This window comes from Colletotrichum acutatum (genome assembly GCF_030867785.1).
Source record: "Colletotrichum acutatum strain CBS 112980 chromosome Unknown BDZ83scaffold_35, whole genome shotgun sequence".
NCBI lineage: Eukaryota > Fungi > Ascomycota > Sordariomycetes > Glomerellales > Glomerellaceae > Colletotrichum > Colletotrichum acutatum.
In genome coordinates, this window is record NW_026849029.1 from 85,422 (window position 1) to 108,901 (window position 23,480).

The following is a 23,480-nucleotide window of genomic DNA, read 5'->3' on the forward strand; positions in this document are numbered from 1 at the left end:
CTGTGAAAATAAGATATAAAGGTGTATAAATTCAATGGAAAGATACGCTTCTCGCTTTCAAGGGCTCCTCGTCCAATGCTGCCGTTAGATAACCAAAGATCCGCGCATACAACTATCATCATCTTCTCCTGCTACATGCTTCCTCTTACATCTCCCTCTGCCGTACTGATCAACCCTCAATGGCGAGAGGCTCGCGGTCACGCTCGCGGTGACGGTGGTGGTGATCATCACGTCGCCTCGAGTCGTCGTCGTACTCGTCTTCATCTCGACGATGTCTGCGGTGGCGCTCTCTGTCGCGCTCCTCATCGTACCGGTCATCATCGCCGTCTTCTCGCCTGTGATGACGATGCTTCCGCTTGTCGTCATCTTCACCATCGTGGTCACGTCCACGATCCTGGTCCCGGTCGCGATCGCCGCGGTCCCGGTCCTTGCCAGTCTCTTCACGTCTCCGTTCTGTTCCACAAATTAGTCGATGTTAAAGCAAGTGCTTCTAGTTGCTTAACATACCTCTCAAGACCTGTGTTGCGGCGGCATAGGCCTGGATCTCCTCCTTGCTGAGAACGCGAAGGACAATGACGAAGTCGTCTCTGACTTCGAAACGCTCCTTGCCAACGGTCAAGGCCTCAGGGTTGACGATCTTCCGGCTGATCTTGGTCCATCGGGCACCAGGAGGAACTTCCCTCAGTTTCTTGTCATCCTTATGAGGTGCCACACCCTCACGAATTGGGTTGTCCTCTTCGGGGTACTTCTTAGGTGCCTTCAAGATACCCTTGAGAGGCTTTGCGTCGGACTTGTCGCGAGGTGGAGACACAACGCGGACCTGCTTCTCATCACGAGGTGGTGTGAGGTCGCGGTCGCGGTCGCGATGTTCATCCCTAGATGAAGTAACAATTGAGTCGGCTGAAGGGAGTGAGACGGGCGATTCTCTCTTTGGTGGCGGTGACTCCTTCTTGGGTGAAGGTGTGCGTTCCTTCGGCTCTTTGTGTGGCTCGCGGAACGGAAGATCAGCATATGTCTGCTTGTCTGATCTATCATCTCTTTCAGATCGTTCGGGCCTGTCCAATCGGTCGGATCGTTCGTATCTCTCAGACCGTTCTGGACGTTCTGAGCGCTCCGACCGATCGACGCGGTCTGCACGGTCTGATCTGTCAACAGGAACGGGAACCCTTTCGGGCTTGTCATCCTTCATGGCTGCCAGTTGCTCCTTCAACTCCCGAATGTCGTTGGTGTTGGTAGGATTGAAGCCAATCTGCCGCTTCGGACGTCTTGACTTTTGCTCGTCGTCTTCCGGGGACGCATCTCTTTGTGCAGCTGTAGAATCGCCCGTGAGCTTGGCTTCAGCATCCCGGCGGTTGCGGTCGCGATCACGCTCTCGGTCACGCTCTCGATCGCGCTCTTTTTCACGCTCCTTTTCACGATCACGGGCATCTGCCTCTTGCTCGGCAGCAGCCCTGCGAGTTTCGACAATGACGGGCGCACGGTCACGAGGGTCCCGAGACTCCTCCCGAGGCTTGTATCTCTCGGCAGCACGAGCTCCAGGATCCTCTTCATCGTTTCGGCGCCGGGGCTCCCGGGACTCTCGCTCCGACTTTTCGGGGCGCTCGTCCTTCTCCTTCTCCTTCTCCTTCACGGCCGAGCCGAGGCCAATCGCGGTGGCCGCAAGACCAAGTCCTGCACTTAACTTATCACGCAGGCGCTTCTTCTCGGCTTCATCCTCATTAGCTGTGCTAGTCCGCCGCAGATGGCGATCCTTGTCGGTTTCGAGGCGGGCTGAATCACGCTTGGAGCGATCCTTTTCGTCTCGGCGCTTGGATTCATCATCGGATCCTCTCTTGACATCCGGAGGAGATGTTCGATGACCACTTCTAGACTCTGGTCGGGGACCGCCGCGCGACTCTGGCCTATATCCAGTACGGGAGTCTGGGCGATAACCATTTCGAGACTCAGGTCGTGCCTCTCTCCGTCGGTCCTCGAAATCGCCGCCAACGGGAGCTGAGTCTGTACGGATACCGAAACCACGGCTGGTGACTCCATTGTCGTAGTAGTCACCACTGCCATAAATGGGATCATATTTGCGATCAGGCTCCCGAGCCTGTCGCTGAGCCCGATCATCATCGCGACTTCGGTAGTAATCCTCGTGATGGCTGGATCGAGGAGGCCCCTCATTGTACACGGATACAGGCCGCCGAGAGGCAGTTGCTCCTGCGACAGTCGCTGCCGCTACGGAAGTTGCTGCGGCGACATCCATGGAAGAAGGGATACCACCAGTAGAGCGTCGGCTGGTCGGGCTTGGAGGCACTGGTAGATGGACAGGCGCTGCAGGGGCTGCAGGAGGGATCGAGCTTTGGGCCGGATCGTATACGTTCGTGGAGGAGCGATTGATTTTATCCAAGCCCCAGGTGGTGGGCGGAGGGCCTGCTCGCTGTCGTCCAACATCGTATGCACGACTAGTGCTTTCAGTCGTCGTGACATTCACACTCGGTCGGTAGTAGCCACGATCGATGCTCTCTCGCCTTCGTGATCGTGAAGGAGGTCGGGTGTGATCCAAATCGTATCGTGCCAAGTCGCTTGGTGTAGTATATTCGTAGCCATCCGTGCCGCCAATGTCGACTGGAGCATTTCCATGGCGGGAAGTATTGGTATAAATGGCCGAAGACCTCGAAGGGCGGTACGAATCGTGCCTAGACGGTGTAGGATCGAGGGTTCGCTCGCGCATGCGGGTAAATTCTTCGTTGTCCATGGTTGCGCTGTAAGAGCCACCGCGGTGATGGCTTCGAGAACGTATGGATGACGCAGGCTGCGTGTAAAATGTTGAGTCGCTGGAGCGATACTCATCGCGAGTCGGGCTGCTATGTCTGTTGCTCGCCGAATGGTGCGATGATGAACTGGCTTGCGGCGGTCGGGTGGTCGTGGTAACAATGACTGGGCGGGCAGAGGTAGAGTCGAGGGTCGATGAGCGATGAGAGCGATTGCGGCTAGCTTCTCTCAGGCCTGGGCCGCGGGCGAGGGGGTCTTTGGTGACTGCATAGGTAGTGGTCGTGGTCGTCGGCGTCCCGGAATGATGACTTCGAGAACTGCCGGAGGCATATCTCGTCGAAGACGTGGGCATGACATGAATATCACCCCCGTACATGGAACTGTAGCCAATACTGGTGGGAAGCGAAGCCCTCGCAGGATTGAAAGTCGGCGACCGCGGCCGAGCGGTGGTGTACCGCGATGACGAGTAGCGGTGATCCATGGCAACGTTGACTGGTCGAGTCGTCGACGAGTCGTGCTACTTGTGGCTATCGCTTGTCGCCGCCGAGGTGCTTTCCAGATGAGTTGGATGAGACAGAATGCTCAGCGCCTCGAGGGTGCACGTTGAGGGAGGAGGATGAGGTGAGGAGGGGCAGTCGGGAATTGGGTTGGGCGCTGACCACCTTGAACAGATGGATATGAAGCGGGACGGCCGTAGCGGCAAGACGCACGTCGCAACCACGTGAGGAATTCCGCCCTAAGGAAATTTGGTCTCGTCTTCTCTCACTTTCCTATTTTTTTTTTCCTTTCCCCCTCTCGGTCGCTTTGACTTGGAGGTGCTTTGGCGCCCTTTTTCGGGCTGTCGCTTGTTTGGGCGTCGAGGTGTCTCACTTTGTTGTCTGATTTTGGGTGATAGAGCTACCAAGTGGACGGTGCTCTATTTTGTTCTTTTTTCCCCCTTTGCACGGAGAGTGAAAGAGAGAAAGAGGAGGGGCAACTCGTTGGGATACCCGCTGAGATTGGATGTGAGGTGGATTCTTTTTGGTTGATGAGAGATGGCGGGGTCCCGGTCTCCTCTCAGATCACTTCAGTTTGCTCTCTTGCCGTTCCTCTGGTCGTGTTTGTAGTGGAAGACCCCCGTCAGATGGGCTGGGTCAGGTCGGGTTCTGAGGTCGGGCTAGCAGGTCGGGCTGGAGTTGGGTGGACTCTGTCGTCGGATCGCTGTCGAAACGTCCCAGTCTGTCTGTTGTGGACTGTACTCCGTAGTGGAAATCCAACTGCATGCATCTGCAGTACCGTAGGAAAAGAGGGGCGAGTCAGCTTTGTTAAGAGACTCAAGTAAATGCTGAATGGGCGGGCGTAGTCTCAAAAATAGGATGAATGAATCCATGCAAGGTCTCCATATGGTTCCATACGCTGTGGATGGTTGTGCCGAGTATAGACCATACGCATGGCGTGTTTGTGCGTACAAGAAAGATGAGGTGAAGAAGTGGGATGTGTGTATGTAGGAGGAAGGGAGGATTACTTACCAAGTATTGTAGTACAGAGATAACGTCACTGAGGCTGAGGCATGCGAGAAATGCAAGAGAGAGAGCCAGAAGGGAAGGGGGGCAAAAGTTGGGCAGTGGTTGAAGACACTGCGACGTCGAGCACTCTGGGAGGGGGATTATCCCGGGCGCAATGACGGAGAGAGGAGTCGACTGATCCCTGTCGACTCAGCAGCAAGGATCGCGGGGGGTTCGCTTTGATGATGGATTCTGATGGATGGATGCACTGGGGCCCTCTCCAGGCCGTGTATTCTTATCCCCTTGGTAGCTCAGAATGGGATGTCAGGGAGACAGTCAGCAAACAATGGGACAATACGACTGGTTGCCCGAGAGCTTGTCTTCGGTGTAGCGGGGGACCGGCCGTAGTGTATCCGTACAAAAGTACGAAGTACTGTAGGCGTCGTGACGGTGGTATCGGTACGGGCGTTGGCGAATTCTGCGGAAACCAAGGACTTGGGTGATAAGGCCAAGGATGTCACTTGGTCGAACGGTGTAGTGTACGGAGTAGGTACTCAGGGCGCGCAATGTTCCTCCAGTAGGGGTCTTCGGAAGATGGCGAGTGGCTGCGATTATCCGGACTTGACGGCGGCTGGTCGCTTCTCACAGTGACAAGGCTGCATGTAGCGCAAATGCCAAAGAGCGTCTTCTTCTCGGGTGCTGACCTCTGTGCGTGAAGTATTGCAAATGATCGCCAAAAGTATTTGGCTGTACCTTACCCCAAGCTGACGGAAAAGATTGGTAGAAAATGGGCGGACGTGCGTAAACGTCAATGCCAATGCCGTGAAGTAGCGCCGCCGTCAGTGACGGGGCAGCCAACGAGATGACGGCAGACGAATAACACCAGTGCCGGGTGGCGTGGCCTTTTCCTTTCACTGCTAGGTAGACTTCTTAGCCCACCACCGTACAAGTCAAGCGCGTCGACAGCCGGGTTGACAATCAGCCACAGAGCCTAAGTATCCGTAGTTGAAGGTGCTCAGACTCGAGGTCGAAGAGTCAGGCCAGTCAGAGGGTACATGCAGGAGCGGTTTGCTTGGCTAGGGCCGTTTCGTCTGCAGTGTAGATGGTTCTCACAAAGTTCAGATGAAAACCAGGCGGACGTCGCATGAGACGGGGGGATTTCTGGAGTTGACATGCAATTCCTGTCTCGGTGTCTGCTTTTCTGTGGCCTCTGGTCCTCAATCAGGCACAATAGCAGAAAGCCAAAATTTGCTCGGAGGATTTGTTGCCAAACCGTGAATGTCGAGGTGGATTGTGGCTTTCCAGCTGGCAGGACCAAAAGGAGCACTGCTCTGTTACTGAAACATGCAATCCGTTGCAAGCGACAGTTGATTTGTTGGCAACGGAGCTGCTTGCTGACCGCTGACGTCTCGTGATGCGCAATGGAATGTGCCCTTCAAAGACGATGATGATGATATTGTGCAGAGGACTACGGAGTAGGTAGGCACACAGAAGATAACATGTATGGCCGCCTCAATCGAAAGTGCAAAAGCGTCCCGAGACAAGGGAGAGGCGAGAGCGCAGGTGCCGCGGAATGAACTCAGCCAAGATTGGTGTAATTATTCCGACCCAAGGGTCCGACCAGATGGTATTGGCTCAGGAGAGTGAAACTTCAGGAAGCAGAGCCTTCCCGCGGAGGGATGTGAGACGGCCCTCCGTACCTCCAAGGCGAGGCAAAAAGAAAACCCTGCCATTGGTGGTAGCAAGCATGCAGTTGACGGGTTGATGGCTGTTGGCAAGGTGTTGATGGTGTGCAAAACGGTCGCTCTCTTGCCGTTTTGGGAAGCCGGTTGTCGTCCGTGTCGATCACGGCGATGACGTCCTGCTGGACTTGACGTGGATCAGGACTGATGAGCTAACACGAGGCCAGGATTAGGACCATACCGGACTGATCGGTTGGAGTCTGGCGCTTCTCAGGCGCGGCGAAGTTTCCAATCCTAGACTTTCCATCTTCCAGGCAAGGTATGAAGGGTCTGGGCCTCGTTTCTCCAGTGCTCGGTGGAATGGCTTTGGATACCTGACTCTGCTGTTGCCGACTGGTAAAGAGAGATCCAGCTGTGGTAGCACACCGTCAGGAGGCGGAACGAGGGAATCTACGCTAGGCCGATCAGGGACGCTCAATCCCGAGATTCAATTTGTCCAAGATCCTTCATCCACTCGAATATCGACGTCGCAACCCGCCTTTTCTGCGGGCTGAACGAAGTATGGTCCATTTCTCTGAGGTTTGACGGCGCCGGACTGGATGCTAAGGCGTAGGGCAGGGGAACTGCTCGGGGTCCCTGACTAATAGATATGGTCGGTCGCAGTGACAACTAGAAAGGCATGCGGGAATTTGACCGACGTCAGCGCCAGCGGAAATGATGGTGACTGGACCTGAAAGATTGTGTTAGCGCGTGGGTGACGACGGGGAGTTTGGCCGAGGGACGTCAACGTCCCCAAAGACCGTTCGGGACGGTTGGCGAATTATTGCGTTTGGCTAGGAATGGCCTGTACTAGGGCCAATGGAAGATGCTGTTTGGTGCATAAACATGAACACGTAGGGAGCCCACGGCTGCGTCCCCCCCTTCCCCCGATTACTTCTTCGTTTGCATCGATTAACCGGGTTGGATGTCACAGAAAGAAATTGCTTCATTTGCAGCTCCAAGAGGCCAGAAAGTCTAGACCGCGCCGTCCTCATGCTTGAAGATGGGACATCTTGAGAAGGCAGGAGGAACCTCGGGACGGGCAAATTCACTCTTGCCATTGGAATCTGAGGTACCTGGATACTTCCCACTTGCTTCCGTGGTTGTCAGAGGAAGAAAGGTACGTATTACTTAGTGAATCTGAAATGGAAGGGGAGGGACGCTCAACAGGAAACGGTAGGGCAGGAGCAAGCCAACGACATGCCGCTCCGTCGATGGTTCGTTAAAACTTCAACGGTCAACCACAGCCAGAGAGACGTTGATGTTGCGCCCTCCCAGATTCCTTCAACATCGAGAAAGGCAATGCGCCCCTCCAAACATGCACTCATGAGCTTCAGAAAACAATACCAGCCTGTCGCTATTGGTTGCCTCGTCGCAGTCTCGTTGCTTGCCACACGCTCATCCTCCACTTCTCAAACCTTAACTACCACGATCCCTTCCTCTCGCGGACATTGAGGCGCCCATTGTCGTCCAACGTCGCCTGTCGTGTGCTCCACCGAGCCGGTAATCCGACATTTGACTCCAACCATGTCCATGTTCAAGTGGATGTCTCTGAGCGACCCCTCACAGCCCCTGGCCCGTCGGGCTCAGTCCCATACATCAGGTTCCAGTGCCAGTTGCAAGACTCTACTACTCTGGAGTCTGTACACTGCGAATGCTGTGGCATTGTCCGGCCAGCGGCATATCCAACACCATGCCCCGTTTCGACCCAACCAACACCTCCTGCATCTTCGGCCTCAATTTCCCTGCGTCTACCCGCCTGTCGTGCCTCTCACCCTCGCCCTGATGGCTGTCAGTCGTCGACAATGCAACCGCCAAGCACCAAGCCCGACTATGGGACGTGTCGAAAACTCTGGAACCCTCTTCGCGCCGCCGTCCCCCGGGCCTGAGTTCAACACCATACGACACTAAGCGTTCGGGAGTATGGATATCACCACCATTATTGACTGGGCGATGCCGACGGAATACAGCGGCCGAACGGAGACCACCCCGCACCATCTCACACACTTTCAACCCACCTCAACCTCTCGTCAACACCATGGCCGGTCAGATGCCGCCACCGAGACTCGACTTCGCCCTTCCCTCTCCATCGGCCTACATCTGCAGCATCTCGCCTCTCTGCAAGGCGCATATCCATATAACCTGCATACAGATGCCACGCCACAGCGCAAAGCATACTACCAAACAAGCAATGACTTGCGTCTGCCCGTCCTGACTCGATCCTCCTTGGGCCTTTCTGCGTTTACAACCCGCAACTGCCGCGTGGGGTCAATGGGGCTGATCTTTGAGCCCCAAAGATGCGATGCAACTCGACATGTCTCCGTTGCTTGCTCACCGCTATGCTCTGGCGACGCCCGGCTGTTGTCGCAGTATTTCCCTCACTTGCAGGTTGCGGCGTTTTTTGCAGAGGCAAGCTGCAAACGCATGGAATAAGGCAACAAGTGCAACGTCCCCCAGGCTGCCTTACCTGTGAAAAGCGACGAAGGTTACTCAACACAAGGGATGGCTGTCTTGACAGCCACGCCGATGACCGAAAAGAGGCAACGGCGATACTCTCCCCCGGTTTTCTCCCGCTCAGACAAGGAGCATCCCATTTCAATCGCTTCGCCAAACAGCCCTGCCGAAAGACATGGTCCTAGCAGGCCTGTCGTGAATGGTGTACTATCCATTGGCATTGCCAATTGGCTTGACTTGGCCACCTGTTCAACGCGTTCCTTCGCTGAATAACGAGACTATTTCGCTTTGGACACAAGCTCCTCAGGGGAAGCTTTTGCTCTCGTCTGCTGTGGTCCCCATCAGACAACGTTGACACTTGGGCAGGGGCGGTCCCGGAGACCCGCCAACAACGTCCGTTCCGGCGAAGCCCAAGACGGGGATTCCCCCGTTCTAACAATCCCAAGCCACCAAACAGCGCCGTTGGGTTCACGCCCGACCATTGTCGGGCACATCCGTCCAGACTCCAAAGGGCATTTGCTGTTCATTTCAGGCCGCTCCGCTTTATTGACCCACGAGTGACCTGTCCTGACTCCTAGCCTCTGGAAACCGTTAATTCGGTGAGTGAAGGAAAACTCTGAAATGCTTATTCTCGCATCTCGATCTCGCAACGTTTCATCCAGATCGGCCGACGAAGGCGGACCTTGATGTGCTACGTGCGCGAGTTTGATACGAGATGATGCTCTCCATCAAGCTTGGAAGATGCATGTAGTGGACGCACAATTCACGCTGAGCTCTCAACGGGCAGGTGGACGAGGTTTGGAATGGTCTGTTTCCCACGTGGTTCACTACAGTGCCAAGAAAGCACAGTAATGCCATCTGAATTGAGGCCATATAGCTTCCGAAAACTGAACCTGAGCTGGCAACTATGCGGCTGAGTGTGCTAATCAGTCACGCAGACATTGGCACTTTACATATCGTTGGCGCTTCTAACCAAGGTGATGCCTCGGGAGCTGTATTGCTTAGCAAGACAGGCAACGACACTGACTACACTGAATAGTCGACCTGAGCACTAATGCGCCGTCAAGCGGCACTTGGCCATGCGTGATGGAACTAGTTTCTATCCAAGCGTAGTCCGTTCTTCCACGTGCCGTGGTTAGGCTCGACCTTGTCGACCGGCTGTCGATCTAGTTCACGAAAGGCTTAGACAAGGCGCAAACCGATAGACTATGCGGCTTAGCTTCAAGTTGCTGCCATCTCTCGTCAGCCCATCAGAACGCATCTTCTGTTCTCAGGAGCATGCCTCAAAGTTGACGACAGGATGCGGTAGGTTTGTGGCATGTAGCAGCAGACTCAGTAATTGCCGAAGCTGGCGCCAATACAGACAAAAACTCTGCTCATACGGAAGGGCCCGCAACCAGGACCCTCCTTCGCCTCACTTTCATCTGTTTTTGAGGCCAACAACCCGCCGAACCAAAGTCTGCCAAAGGCGTCCGGTCTTGGAAGATAACTTTCGCGGGCCGGGGAAGACACAAAAGTGTATAGTCTGCGTGGCTGCTTACTTTACTGACTGGACCCTTTGTCCCGGACACCCGGACGAAACTGTTCTCGGTGAAGTGAAGTGGGGTTAACCCAGAAAGCCTTTCGTGAAGCGGGATAATGACCCGGGGTTCGTGGTCGACCGCTCCGGGGAAGGTGTCCGGGGAAGGTGTCCGGGTCTTCGGGCTGTCTCCGTCCAGGAGACGGTGTGCGGGGGCGCATATATTGACGTTAATTGGAGCTGGAGATGGAGCTGGAGCAGAGGTCGACGGGAACTTTGACATAAGTTGATTAATGATGAGTTGGCGTAGTCTACATTGTCCACTTCGTGCGTCGTTGGTCTGACGCCGGTCCGGATTGAGCTAGACGACCGTTGACGGCGCCGGACCCAAGAGAGTCTCCATCTCGATGCTGGGTTATCCCGTGGGCAAAAGCCGTCAAAACCGTCAAAACAACGGCCGCGGATGGAACTAATGGCGTGCACATCGATTGAGACTCGGTTCAAGTGAGTTGATGTTTTGAAACGAGTAAATTGACACGCTGTCCTGCTGAGTACGTAAAAGGATCTAAACCATCATCTGTATCACACCCAGAAGGAGAGGGGGAGTGGACGAATATGCAATCCACTAATCTCATACACCTCCCTTGCCCTATCTAACACAGCACACATGGAACCTGACCAGATCTCTACGCCAGACTGCCCATGGGATCCCACAGCGGCAGCACAGTCGGCTCCGTCCCAATAACCCCGCGGACCTCCTTGCTCAGGAACCGCGGATCAACGACAGCCTGGTAGACAAACTCATCCATCCACGCGTCGCTCATGACGAACCAACCCTTATCGCCCGCACTCTCGCCCCAGCTATTCTGCACCCTCCACCGCACGCTCTCGCCGGTCTCCTCGTCGAGGTGCACAGCAGTCAGGACCATGGCGTGCGTCATGGCGCTCTCGCCCGTCCGGAGGCGGCTGGCCTTATCCATCCCCAACAGGGAGACGTTGAAGCCGAGCTCGTAGTCGATGAGGTCGAGGTCCATTACCCCCGCGGCAGAGTTGCTGAATTTCCCGACGTCGGAGCCGAAGAATACGGGGAGGCCTGCTTTGATCATGGATACGCAGGCGGATTTGAGGGTGGGCATGGAGACGTTTACGTAGGTTACGCCGCGGCCGCCTACAATGTTGCCGAGGCGGTCTACGGTCAGCAAGGTGAGGGGTTCGTGGCGCGGATCGTGGACGAGGGAGACCATGGAGTCGATTACGGAGGAGGTGATGCGTAGGTCTGGGGAGTAGATGTCGCGGGCGAAGGCCTGGGGTGTGGTTTTAAGGGTGTGCGGTTTGGAAGACTTGTCGAGGTAGGTCCAGGTGAATTCGTCGCGGGGGTTGGGGGGCGGGCCGAGGGCGAGGGTGAGGATGGAGAGGATCTCGCGCATCATTTTCTCTTTTGTTGTCGTAAGGGTCTCTGCTGTGGTGGACGGGGAAGATTGGACGAGCTTGCGGAGGATGAGGGCGTACTCGCGGAGCTTCGTCTTGACGATGGAGTTGAGCACACCAGAGTTCATAGCGTTCCACGAATCCGGGTACAGCGCCTGCGGGACGAGGCCGTACTTTTGAACCAAGTTATAGACCATGTCCCACTGCCCGCCATCGCTCACGATATCGCCCAACAGAGCCTGAACGAGGCGTCCGTCGAGATCTTCGCCCGCGGCCACGGTGTCGATGATTTGCTCGAGAAAGTAGTTTGATTTCTCGAGCTTGTCCCAGAAGAAGAGGTAGGACTGGGAGAGCTCGAACGAGTCGAGGGCGTAGCGGCGCATGAGGGCGACGCGGAAGACGTTTGTAGAGGCGAAGAGCCAGCAGCGGCCCGAGGAGCGCTGGTTCGTGATGGGACCGCCTTCGAAGGGGATGCGGGTGTTGAAGATTTGGGGGTCGGCGAGCTTGGTTGCTGTTGAGGTTAGGACTGTGCGGGGGTCTGCTATGCTCAGGGCCGTGAGGGCGAGTCTACGGAAGACAGCGAGTTAGCTTTTTTGTGTCCTTTGGTATCTGAAAGGATGGGGCCCAGTGAGTATGTACTTGTTCTTCGGGTCAGCGAGGAACCTCGACTGCCAGGACTGCGTCTGTTGGACGGGGAGACCCTCTGGCTCGCGGACGAGTCTGATGTCGCGCTTCTCGTCATCGCTGCTGCCGGAGGCGACGTTGACGAAGTCGTCGTCGGTGACTTGGAAGCGGCGGAGGCGTTCGAGGAGGGCCTTTTCGTTGGAGGTGTCGACGGCGGGCTTGGATGCTTGGGAACCCATCTTGGCTGCTTGACTCTGTCTTTCGGGCTAGATTGAAGTAGAGCTCGACGCTGAAAGTGAAGCTATTCGAAAAGCTATGTGTAGAAAGTTGAGAGCTGTAAGACGACGGGATGTCACAGATGTCGACCGTATTGCTGCAGAAGAGAAACACAATCACGCAATCGTCAGGGATCAAAAAGCTTAGGGGGTAAGACGGAAGCTCAGATTCAAATCTAGATCCCGATGAAGCAGGCCGGGCTGCGGTTGTGGTATTTAAGACAAAGGAGCCGGTAACACGAGTCGTAGACTAGAACCCCCCGCGACCCCTCACACCAACCATCCTTCGTTCCGATCCGCCTGATACCGAGCAAATGCCACAGAGAAGGGGGTATAGTTGTCTCTCCGGGTTGCTTCGCTTGTGCTTGCTAGTTTTCTAGGTAGGGAAGGTCATGAACAAGCTTCCCGGGGTAAGGTTGGGTGTGCGGTGCCCGCACTTGCGCGTCTCTCTTCTCTGTCTCACTCATTCTCTTATCAGTTGGAGTCGAGTCCGAGAAGGGATGGAGGGGTCGGCGAATGCTTTAACGTGCTTTATGGGGGAAATCCAGCCATACAGCGGCGAGGATTCGGGGAACTTTGGGGTTGGGTCGACAGGGATTAGGTGCCCACGAGGGAGCGATTGGAGAGTCACGCACCCGTAGACCGGGGGAATGGGGAACCATCAAGGTGCTTGCTCTGATATGGAATGTCGGAGAGAGAGGAGCACATGATGAGGTGGGCTTGAGGGGATTGATTGGGTTGTTTTGTCGTGTTCTTCAGGTTGGTGTGAGTTTTTTGAGTGATGGCGACGATTGATGCGGAAGCACGCCATGGGGATCCACGATTGTCAAGTGCAGAAACGCTGATTTACGTGTGCATCTTTGTTGCAAGGTATTTCTCGCCTATGGGATCTGATTTCCAGATGAGCATCGGCTGCTTCCGAATCCTATTGGGCTTGTGTTTCGAAGGGGATACCTTGACCTACTCCCTCTTCCCGATGATTGAGAGTTGGTACCTCAAATTTGGCGTTACCAACAGCCTCAGACTCACAGAAGGCGGGAAGCAGCAATTATATTTTTATAACTTTGGGAAACAGGTCAAACTTGATCAAGAAACGCGTGGGAGATAAGCCCAGTACTGCCATCGAGTCCAGATTCGTGCGCGGCGATACGGAGGCTCCACCAATGCCGGAGGTCCAGAAGAGGACCGGGAAAAGCGGGGCCGAAATACGTTGCCGTTTTAGGCATCTATCACGCCTGGAAGCTTGCGTTGAACATGAGCTGTTGATCCTTCGATACATCTTATGCATCTTTTGAGTCGGGTTTTATCCATGCATCAAGGTGCCAGGCTTTAGTCGGCCAGAGAGTGTGGAGGAAGGTAGCTGTAAGGAGACGAGTAAGGTTAGTATAGACAAGGACTTGGGACTTTGATGAAGGTAGAGCATGATAACGTCTTGTTTGTAGGAAGAATTAGGTCTCATAACACAATGGTCAAGGAAGCGCGGCGGAGGAGCAGGAGGATGAGGAGGTGCCCAACCTAACTGGTAGGAAATCACGCTGTGTTAAACAACTACGTCTGTCCCAGCAGTCAAGTCCCCCTGACGAGGTGTTTGTGGAGGGCCGCGATATTGATGCTAGTCCTGTTCCTTCAGTCCAGGAAAAATCGGACGTGGCGACATCACTGAGAGCCATGGATGCTTTTTTCTAGGCAAAATGCGACTCAGCAGTTGGCCACAGCAATCGTCATTGAGGCGACTCATGTCTCGATATGAGGAAGTCTATACCTGATAATCTCAAAGCCGAGGCGTTTCCTCTTACGTTTACTCTTACTGTGTGACCTAGAAAGGGACTGAAGAGTGGTTCGGAGTGAACGTAATAATCGTTTGCTGAGAAGATCGTCTACAACTCATGTCATTCTGTCTGAAGAATCCCTTCCTACGTTAACACAGATCAAACTCTAGAATTCAGTTTTCTTTGCACTTTACATTGATGGTTTGGTTTTCGTTTGACTTTGACTTAAATACTGGCTAGTCAACCTTCAGTCTTTTGACCAAGGTAACGACAAGCAGGAAACATATTCAGAAGCAGCACTACCAGTAGACCGGTGATAAGATATGTGTAAAAAATCAAAAACATGACTCAATGGAATGATATTGATCGCCACAAAGATTGGCTTCCCCGAGATTCCCACCAGGCGTACAGCATACCCCGCTCAGGTCATGAGCACCATCAAATCAGTTGAACAAGCCCTGCCATACCCTCGAAACCCGATCCATTTCCCCCAAATCTGGTTTTGTTGCAACCTTGAACGCAGCTATTGCTTCCAGCTTTTCTGTCTTCACCTGTCTCCTTTGTGGTGGGTATGCTACCATGCCAAATTAGCACTAGGTCTTTATGGCATATCGGTCTCCGAAAAGACCATTTCAACTGCGAACCTGACAGTGCTTGTTGCGAGTCGATAATCCCTCGTAACTAGGGAGAGAGAAATATGGCTTTCAATCTCTCAACGCTACCAGCAAGCTCAGCGAACGCTACTTCTGTTTTTTCCTTTGCGTCTTCGAGCGCACCTTCTTTGTCTGCCTGCAAAAGTGCCTCGAGCTCGTCTTGCACTGTATGACTCGCATCAGCATGTGCTAATATCATGCTAGAGACGTCCCACATCGCGATAACTCACCTTTCTTGAAATTGGTCTTGACGGGGTTCAACTTCTTCAGTATATTATCTTCGTTAGAGTTGCGCGAGCCTGCTCGCCTTTCTTTGTATGTAGTTTTGCAGAATCCGAAGAAGATTTTTTGAGCCAGGAGTTTCTCCTCCAAGCTCTCAACATGGATATTCTTGTAACCTTTCTGTTTCTCTCCTTCGAGGAAGTCCAAGGTTGCACTAATGATTGCATCGCAGTCATGCATCAGAGTTTCTGCGCTGATAAGAGGTTTTCCCTGATGAATAGACGCCATGATTATGGAAGCAAGTGATTATGACAGCTTTTTTTGTGGAAGTCAGTCAAGCTGCTTGATGAGGGAGGTTAACTTATAAGTAGGTCTCTATATCAGTGGTCACCCTCATTGCTTTGGTATAGACAAACTTGGCACAAAGAAACCTGTTCACAAGATTGGCGCCGTCCCTAAGCTGTCTGCCAGCTCCTCTTGTCATAAGCCGAGATAGACGAGCCTGATAGCACCTGCTGATTGTTCATCGAATCACTTTCGTCCCCTTTATTGTCCATGTAGTGTTATGTTCAGTTATCTGATGGTTTGCCAACTTCAAGGATAGTGCGTATTTGTGTTTGCCAGTGACCTCAGGGGCGGTTTCCTGATCCTTTGTACTTCATCAAAGGCCAAATTTCACTGTCCGGGTAGAAGAACAACGAGTATTGAAACATTTCTTCCTTGGGAGGAGTTGCTCTAGGTCTAGCGAATCAATTGAATGAATTTGAACAGATGCTGGCAGACGACCGAGGAGGCGAAGAGGCGACTGGCGGTGTCCCAGATTCTCCGAGCGTGAATGACATGTGGCGACTGCAGATACAGAAGATGTAGACGTGGGCCACGAGAAGCACGAAAGACCATGGAAGCTTCCTTAAAGTAAGGAGGCCATCGTCTCCGGAACTCATAGCCAGTCACCGGACCTGCTTACTGTTGGGATTTCGAACATGAGATAAGGTAGAGGCTGTCGAAGCTGGCCACTGGTACGAGAATTCGATGCATCTCAGCTAACGGCAAGTTACTTTGAGTACTTAGATACATTGCTTGGTTGGTAGGAGGCGAGATCTAGGGTGGTTGATCCCCGAGCAGCTCGAATGCATCAAGCCAAAGCGTGCTCTGGTGCTTTTCAAATATATTCTCTGGCAAAATCAATTATAACGATCACGATAAAGAATCAATACATCCCTCGCTATCACTACCGTCAAGCCCCTTTGACTGTGGATGGGGCAAGGCGCGCCGCCTATCCCGGGAAACCTACGTCCCCGGGCCCGGCCCCGGCATAAGCCTCAAGGACTAGGTTGGACTCATAGACTACTGCCGCGACCATTCTTGCGCAAATAAATCTCTTCCTCATTTGACTCAGAGCGTAGGTAGTCCTCTTAGGTCTCTCTTTCCTCCATCTATACCTCGAGATACTTCTCCAAGGAATTCGTATGGTCTTTAGCCGAGCTCATGGCAGTGCTCCTTAGAATCCGGCCCAGGTCTTCTTATCATTACACTTTTGTGTTGCCCAACGGTTCCAAAGTGTAGATTCGCCACCTAGGTAGGGCGCTGTCTTCCTGGAAAGGTATCGGTAGACCGAGGTAATATTGATATTGATTCGCTTCCATTCTTTGGAGAAAGCTCGAGCATAGCCACTTTGCTAGGAGCCATGGATGTGCAGGCAACTTGCGACTCCACACCTGGCCCCAGCTATAGTCTCTGAGAGAACTCGTTTGTCGAGGCGCGAAACCTACACTCCGCCAGTATTAAAGCCAAGACTTTTTTCTTGCTCTTTTACTTTACTACTATCTGTGTATCCTAGCAGGATATGAAAAAGTGTTCCGGGTTAGAAATGTGATTCGTCTGCTGAGATGGTCTTTGGAACTCTTCATTCCGTCTCATGAGCCCTTGCCTGCTTTCCCACAGATCTAGGTGCCTTACAGTCAGGAATCGCCTCACACACTTCATCATGATGAGAGGAGCCCACGGGGGTTTAACAGTGTTTACCTCTTACTTTCTACTTGACCAGCTGTAATGTACTGTAAAGTATACGCACCCAACCCGTGATATCAAGCAGCAATTGTTTGCGGGGTAATACTGAGAACGTCCGGTCGATGTAATGTGCTGAAGTAGACATGCCTTGGTGTAATGTGGCTGACCGCCATTGAGGTTGGCCACCCTGGGAGTCCCTTCGCTGGCATTGGCATACTCCATCCAAGCCGCGACCACAATGTGACGAGCTGAACAAGTACCGCAACTCTGAGCTACGTACCACCTTCTTTAGGCCTAGTTGTGTTGGGAAATGGATGCAGTGATTATTTACCAAGTAGATCGAGATGGCGAATCAGTCTTCGGAGAGTTGGTTGTCGGGAGAGTACATGTATGGAATAAGTTGAAGTTCCGAGTTGTTCGGGAGGACATTCTCTTCTGAATTGGAAGAGGGAAATAATTTCAGAAGATGGTTCATAGCACCCTCAAGCTTTTTCGACTCTTCAATCGTCTCCTGCTGTGCATATTCGTAGGACTCAAGTTTGAGGAGCTCATTTAACACTATTTTACTCAGATCAGCACTTCTGTAAGCTGATGACTTTTGAAGTGCTAAAGGCTCACCTTCTCTGAGAGTTGATGCAAAAAGCTCCAATGCTCTAAGTACATCATCTACCTTGGGTCTGAATGAACCTAGTTGCTGCCTGATTCGCCATCTCTCGATTCTCTTTTGTATCGCCGGCCAGGGTTTAAGCTGAGTCCCAACCGTATCTCGAAGTTCGAGAAATGCTAGAAAGCCCTTTCCCGCCTTGTGATCGAATGTGGTGAAAAATTCATCGCATTCTTTCATCAGTTTTGCTACCGAGTCAATCAATTCTTTCTGATCCATACTGGCCGTGAATATGGGACGAAGTGATGACGATAGTTTAACTTTGAAGATACGTGTAAATGGATCAGGACATATGGGAAGGAAGCAGGAGTGACCTATAAGTAGGCCAGAAGCCCTTCTCATTGCATCGGCCTGCAGATGACTGACACAAAGAGACTGTATGAACCTGGCAGCAAAAGGGCAGCACCAATATAACAAGCTGAAATCTCGTTGAACCGAGCTGTTCTTCCTGGATGTATGTTCAGTCTTTTGGAATTTGGCCGAATCCCAAAACATCCTTGTCACTGACCGGAGCCGCCTGTGGCGGTTTCTTGGTCCTTTGTACTTCAAGCAAAGGCCAACGTTCACTGTTCAAGAGGACAAGAGTATGACGAAAATCGAGGCGTGGTTTTCTGAAAGTCATTGCTTCAGGCTTAGAGACTCGGTGGGATGCAATTGAACAGATGCCAGTAAACGATTGAGGGGCCGGTTGTTGGTGTACCTGATGATTTGGATCTGAACGTCATGCGACACTGTCACAAGCACGCGATAAAGAAACCCCAAACATCTTTGGAGTTTCCCTCTGGAATATGAAAACCATCGTCCCCGAAAATACATTCAAGTCACTGTCTCTCTTTCCGTTCGCAGTTTTACAACAAAAAGAGGCTGTAGAGCTGACTCAATGGCTACTCGGGGTGCATTTCATGGAAGATAGGTTTTGAAGCACCTGTTCAGTGGAAAGCAGGTTAGGTCTGGGATGTTTGAAGTCTGAACACCCCTAAAGTCCAAGGCGAAAGCGTGTTTCAGTCCTTCCCAAAGATATTTTATGGCAACCCCCATCTGTGGCAACTTTGTCTTGATATAGGAACATCCTTTCCGTCGCTCTCAAGAAGCCCTTTTGGTGGTCGGTGGGGCTCGCTATAGGGACCGTCCCGGTGAACCCTCGCCCTTCCCCCCCCCTGGGCTTAGGCCCAAAATGAGCCGGGAGAGCTGAGCCGAGCCCGAAACCCATTGTCGTGGCCATACGTATGCCGAGAAACTCTTCCGGGTTCACTCAGAGCCGCAAGTAATTGTATCGCGCTTTCTATTCGTTACGATATGCCTCGGTACCTATAGGTACTTACTGGAATGAACTTGCGCGGTCTTTTGCCGCGCTGAAGGTAGTACTCCTCGTAATGCCTAATGTAAAATTCCCAGGAAACATCAACGGGTGTTATTATACTTGCATGTCATGGTGCTCCGCAATTTTCAAAGGAGGAATTGCCGATTTATGCGCTACAACTACTCACCCATCTTCAGCTGTTAGCTACCAGCTACTACCTTATGCCTCGGCCCCTCCGCTCTTCAGAACCGGCGACGATTGGGTAATGGATGTCATGTCAATGTTGACATCGTTGGCACGTGCAGCTAGAAGAGAATCCCGAATCAATCCCTCCTTGTTGTAGCGTTAGGAGGCAGATGAGACACACAAGCCAGAGCGTGAGAGATGGGATAAGCAAGATCTGTGTGCCGCGACCCGGGACCCCACCATGCACGGGAGGTCCGGGCTCGGATCGGTAAAAGAGGGTCCAAAAGCTACATCCGGCCGGGCCTTTGTTGGTTGCTTTCGCGAAAGCTTCAGACGTGTTATTTCAATGACATGACTTTTGAGAAGACTAACGCATGATGCAAGAGTATAGTGCGCGCTACTCCGTACTTCCAATCACATATGATTACACGGGGCGCCGTATTGTGTCGCGAGCACGCTCATTTAGTGCCTTACTCCCAAGTCACCCAGAAGAGAAGCATCCAGCAGGGAGATGGGAAGGTCTAGCTGAACTCATAAGCTCGAAGATCCGTTAACATGACAGAGTAGCTTGGACTGCATGATTGAGTGAGGGCTGCAAGTCACCGAACCATGGTCGCAGTAACTATTCTAAAAGGTGAACACCTTTCGATGAGCGGAAACTTGTCCTAGGAAGCGGGATGCTGGGATTTATGTCAGTATATACCTCGCTCTTATAGAATAGAGGGAAACCTTGGCTTATAAATGATGCTCGATTGCTGAGAAGATAGCCCGTAGGATGCTACAACCCGTTTCGCGAGCCCCTTCCTGCATTCGGTCTCAAGTGTCACATCTCGATGCGTCTTTTTCTCCTGAGCGGGACATGTTATTTGATAACCATGCTGTATGTTTCAACTTTATGATGCTGTTTTTCTTCATTTTTAGAACATAATAACTATGGCTATTTGTTGAATGAACGACAAGGTGAGCCACATTAATGGCAAAATCTATGCAGAAACCTCCTTAACCAAACGAACGAGCCGGAAAGCACCCCATTCCTCATAATCACTCTGTTTGGCGTGTGTCTGTTTCTCCCAGTTTCCGTGTATACTGAAACGCAGAAATCTTCCCCTGAGCCAACACGCGACATTCATTTCCGGGGGGCTGATTTAGGGACTGAAACTGGCGATGGGGATCATCGAGTCATCCTTAAAGGTAATGCCTCTGTCGGCAAGGGACTTAGGTGGGCCTAACCCAAGATTGAGATCGATATTTCTTAGCGATTGATATAACTCTGATCGGTGACCTGGCATATTCTCGTCTTCGACCATTTCCCTGTTATCAGCTGCTCCCGTAAGTATGTCTCTCACTGCGTTACCTCAATCAGCAATCTTTCATACTACTGTTTGACTTTTGCACTATTCTACCTTTTTTGAAATCGGTTAAAACGTACTCCAACCTCGCCTTCTCGAGTGTGTCGCACTGGTTTTCGTATAGTATCCTCCGCGTCTCCAAGAATCCCCACATAGGGGCCCAATTCTCACGATGACTCTCAGCGCATTCGAAGATCTTCTCGATGACTTTTCGGTAATCTTCTAAGAGAGTACTTGTAGTTTCGCTGCTGGATGGAGGAAATTCTCTTTGGGTCTCCCCGACGACTGCCTTAATTGCAACAGGAAGAGAATTCATTGTAGAAGCGTTGGTGGTGAGTTGTTAGCCTAGATACCTGGGAAGGAAAGATGAACCCTTTTGTATTCTAGAACAGGAGATTCATCTCGTTGCTTCACCCATAGTCATTCACGACAAAGAGGCATGTTCAGCGAAGGCCCTCAGCCGACCCGACTCGTCGCGCCGTTGACGGTCGAGCTTGAACGCACATACTGACCACCTGGTGGTCCATTTTGTTTTTTTCTCTTTGTCGACCAAGTATTGTTCTGAGCCAGGCAATCAGTCACCAGTTTACCGACGTAAGCGAGATGCTTGTTTGAGATCATCTGCGGCGGCTATCCCAATCCTTTGTGCTTCGACCCAAGATCCCGGCACGACGTTGACGGTCGGAGTTGCAGATGTCTGCAGTCACATGCAACGGATCTCTATGGTCATAGAGATCCCACAATTACGGAGATCCTAGGGTCACAAGCAAATATTCGTACCAAGGGACTGCTGGACTTTCTCAGCCTTTTTCGGCCACGATTCTTCTCCTTGTCCCTTAGCGCCTCGGTTTGACGCGGGCCCGAAAGTTCGAAAGGTACGGTGACGCAACAGCCTTGGGCCGCTCTAACCTTAACGGCATCACCGGCCATCTGCACGCCCGGATCTTGTGCTACACAACTGCAGTTTAGGATATATGGTTGGTGATGCGTGTGGACGGCGTATAAGGATGCCCTTTCTAGCCAAAGCTCTTTGCGCCTAAAGGGTCTTATTACAGGATTAACTTGAAGAGATACGTATATTCTAGAATCCATTCTTACTGAAGGTCAATTACGTACGGAGGTATTCGCAGAGGGTGAGCTTTACCAACAGCCTACGTGCCTATTTTAGGTAGAAGAGGGGATGATATCAGTAGGCTTGGCTGCCAGTTGTGCGCAGTCAATATATGTGCGCAGTCAATGTATGTCCGCAGTCAATATAGGTAAACTCAACAGTTAAGCTACGAAAGTTTTTAATAATGATAGTCTTTTTTTTGTCTTTCCGGTTTTGTACTTTTTTTTTCTTTTTCTTTTTGCCTTCCATAATACATAGGGCCATACGCTAAAGGAGAAGAAAAATACCCAGACGTCGTCCAAAGCCACTCGAACATGCTAAATCAGTCGAAAAGAACCGCACTCCTCGTAACCGCCCAGCGTCCGTTGACCAGAGACTCTTACATCTCAAGCAGAAAGCAGTCGCTTCTCAAGTTCGAGGTCGATTTCTTATGTTCGTAACTCGTTTGGTAAGCCTACCCGCGTTGTGGTCGCTCACCATCAAAATGAGACCAAGTCCCCGCGCCTGGATGATGATGATGATGACGGGTATGATTGATTAGAATCAAGGCCGTTCCGTCCATACGACTTTCTGCCGGCGGCGGGTATGCGTCTTTTGAAGTGTTGGCTCAGACATGCTGCTCGAACAAAACGCTCCGCAGGTGCGCCTCGCTAAGACGGCGAACGACACCCTTTTCCCATTCTGACGTGAAGTCGGCATACCTGAGCTGAATTTGTAGGAAACGCAATGGAATCAGTGTGAACAATGTCATGCCGAGTCGCGACCGTGGACCAATGCCCTGGGTAGTGTCCCTGGTGCGATCCTGACCGAGTAGCAGAATGGGATCCTTCGAAGTGGACTTGCCCCATGTTTCGTTTCTAAACGCAAATTCGGGATTCGGTTCGGTCATGCGTTTTACTGCATTACTGAAGTCAGCATTCGAAGCCGTCGACTTCGAGCCGTTGCGATGACTAACCTTCAACGAGATGAACGTAGAGAGAATCCAAGTCCATCTGCAAGTTTTTCGAAAGGATAGAGTTAAACCTCAAAACGTTGTCGAATACTTCCTTCCCCTCCGACACTTGCCCCTCTTCGTCGAGAACACCGATTTCATGACCCCACGCCAAAAACTCCTTCTGAAGCCTCTTAACGGTAGGGGTGAGATCAGGATGATCGTTCTCCCTTAAGATGTTTCCGAATGTTTCTGCGCACTTCTCGACTAGCTTAGATGCATCTGGGTGTCCAAAGCTGTATATGTGCTTGCTATTTGAAGTGGCCGTGAGCACCTGGTTCATGATTCTTGGGTCTATGTATATTGGATTCACAATTGACGAGTTCATTCTCGACGGGTCCATCATTGACGAGGCCATGACTGTTGTGTGAGGTAGTTTCGTGGTTTCGATGTTGGTCGCAGAGATGCGTGTGAGAAGTGACCAAGCTTTTTGGAAACGATTGATGAAGATGGCCTGTTATATAACCCAGAAGATTACAAGGCTCTCTCATTCCTTCAACTCATAGGTACTTAGCATAAGGATGGAATTTTCAGCGAATGCTCGTAAACGGCTCATCCTATCACGAGCCCACGATGTTTGACCCGACAGCACCCGCTGAACAGTTGATGATTCAGATTTGTTCCCTGTCTTTGTCTTGCCAGTCACCAGTGACTCCTTGTGAAGACTGATGTAATTTGAATGCGTTTACTTCCGGATTCTTGGATAGGGCGGCATCGTATGTGGCGGTTTACCCAGTCCATTCAAAATCTTGGTACGACCATGGACCGAGCCACAACACGTCAGACGGCAGAAATGCAACAGGGTTTCGAGAGACTTCTGATGGCAGCATGTGTTGTAGAGATGCGCATGACCAACCCATAGAATAACTGCTTTACCGCGATCCCATCATCAACGATAGGCGATACGAATATGTGTTACGTGATTCAGAATAAATATTCTTTGAGCACGCGTAAACATGTACA

At 52.0% G+C, this 23,480-nt stretch overlaps 5 protein-coding genes across 5 annotated transcripts; all 5 read right to left on the reverse strand.

The window, feature by feature from the left end:
* Positions 1–1,426: 1,426 nt before the first annotated feature.
* Positions 1,427–3,238, reverse strand: BDZ83DRAFT_545661 (uncharacterized protein; the record flags this gene model as incomplete). Its single annotated transcript, XM_060503446.1, has 1 exon — positions 1,427–3,238. A coding segment is annotated over one exon (1,812 nt), but the record flags the coding sequence as incomplete, so codon positions are not given.
* Positions 3,239–10,621: 7,383 nt separating this feature from the next.
* Positions 10,622–12,226, reverse strand: BDZ83DRAFT_650702 (peptidase C1-like family protein; the record flags this gene model as incomplete). The annotated part of the gene is made up of 2 exons (XM_060510394.1): positions 10,622–11,930; positions 12,003–12,226. The coding sequence occupies 2 exons, from the start codon at positions 12,224–12,226 to the stop codon at positions 10,622–10,624; spliced, it is 1,533 nt and encodes a 510-aa protein (XP_060366131.1).
* A 2,291-nt stretch (positions 12,227–14,517) lies between these two features.
* On the reverse strand, positions 14,518–15,199 carry BDZ83DRAFT_775202 (uncharacterized protein). The gene is made up of 2 exons (XM_060515438.1): positions 14,915–15,199; positions 14,518–14,849 (listed from the first exon to the last, which is right to left on the reverse strand). Exons 1-2 carry the CDS (start codon positions 15,192–15,194, stop codon positions 14,713–14,715), a joined length of 417 nt encoding a protein of 138 aa, XP_060366132.1. The 5' UTR covers positions 15,195–15,199; the 3' UTR covers positions 14,518–14,712.
* Positions 15,200–17,268: 2,069 nt separating this feature from the next.
* BDZ83DRAFT_650704 (uncharacterized protein) lies at positions 17,269–19,011 on the reverse strand (the record flags this gene model as incomplete). Its single annotated transcript, XM_060510395.1, has 4 exons — positions 17,269–17,894; positions 18,281–18,311; positions 18,903–18,957; positions 19,001–19,011. The coding sequence occupies 4 exons, from the start codon at positions 19,009–19,011 to the stop codon at positions 17,269–17,271; spliced, it is 723 nt and encodes a 240-aa protein (XP_060366133.1).
* A 1,200-nt stretch (positions 19,012–20,211) lies between these two features.
* On the reverse strand, positions 20,212–22,909 carry BDZ83DRAFT_775204 (uncharacterized protein; the record flags this gene model as incomplete). The annotated part of the gene is made up of 6 exons (XM_060515439.1): positions 22,482–22,909; positions 22,228–22,423; positions 21,532–21,566; positions 21,196–21,365; positions 21,006–21,112; positions 20,212–20,377 (listed from the first exon to the last, which is right to left on the reverse strand). The coding sequence occupies exons 1-6, from the start codon at positions 22,873–22,875 to the stop codon at positions 20,212–20,214; spliced, it is 1,068 nt and encodes a 355-aa protein (XP_060366134.1). The 5' UTR covers positions 22,876–22,909.
* Positions 22,910–23,480: the final 571 nt, after the last annotated feature.

Bases quoted from the DNA above. Each gene is read 5' to 3' on its own strand.
- BDZ83DRAFT_775202 (XM_060515438.1), bottom strand. From the start codon at position 15,194: ATGGCGTCTATTCATCAGGGAAAACCTCTTATCAGCGCAGAAACTCTG. The intron at 14,850-14,914 runs GTGAGTTATCGC...CGAGTCATACAG, and splicing joins CAAGACCAATTTCAAGAAAG to TGCAAGACGAGCTCGAGGCA.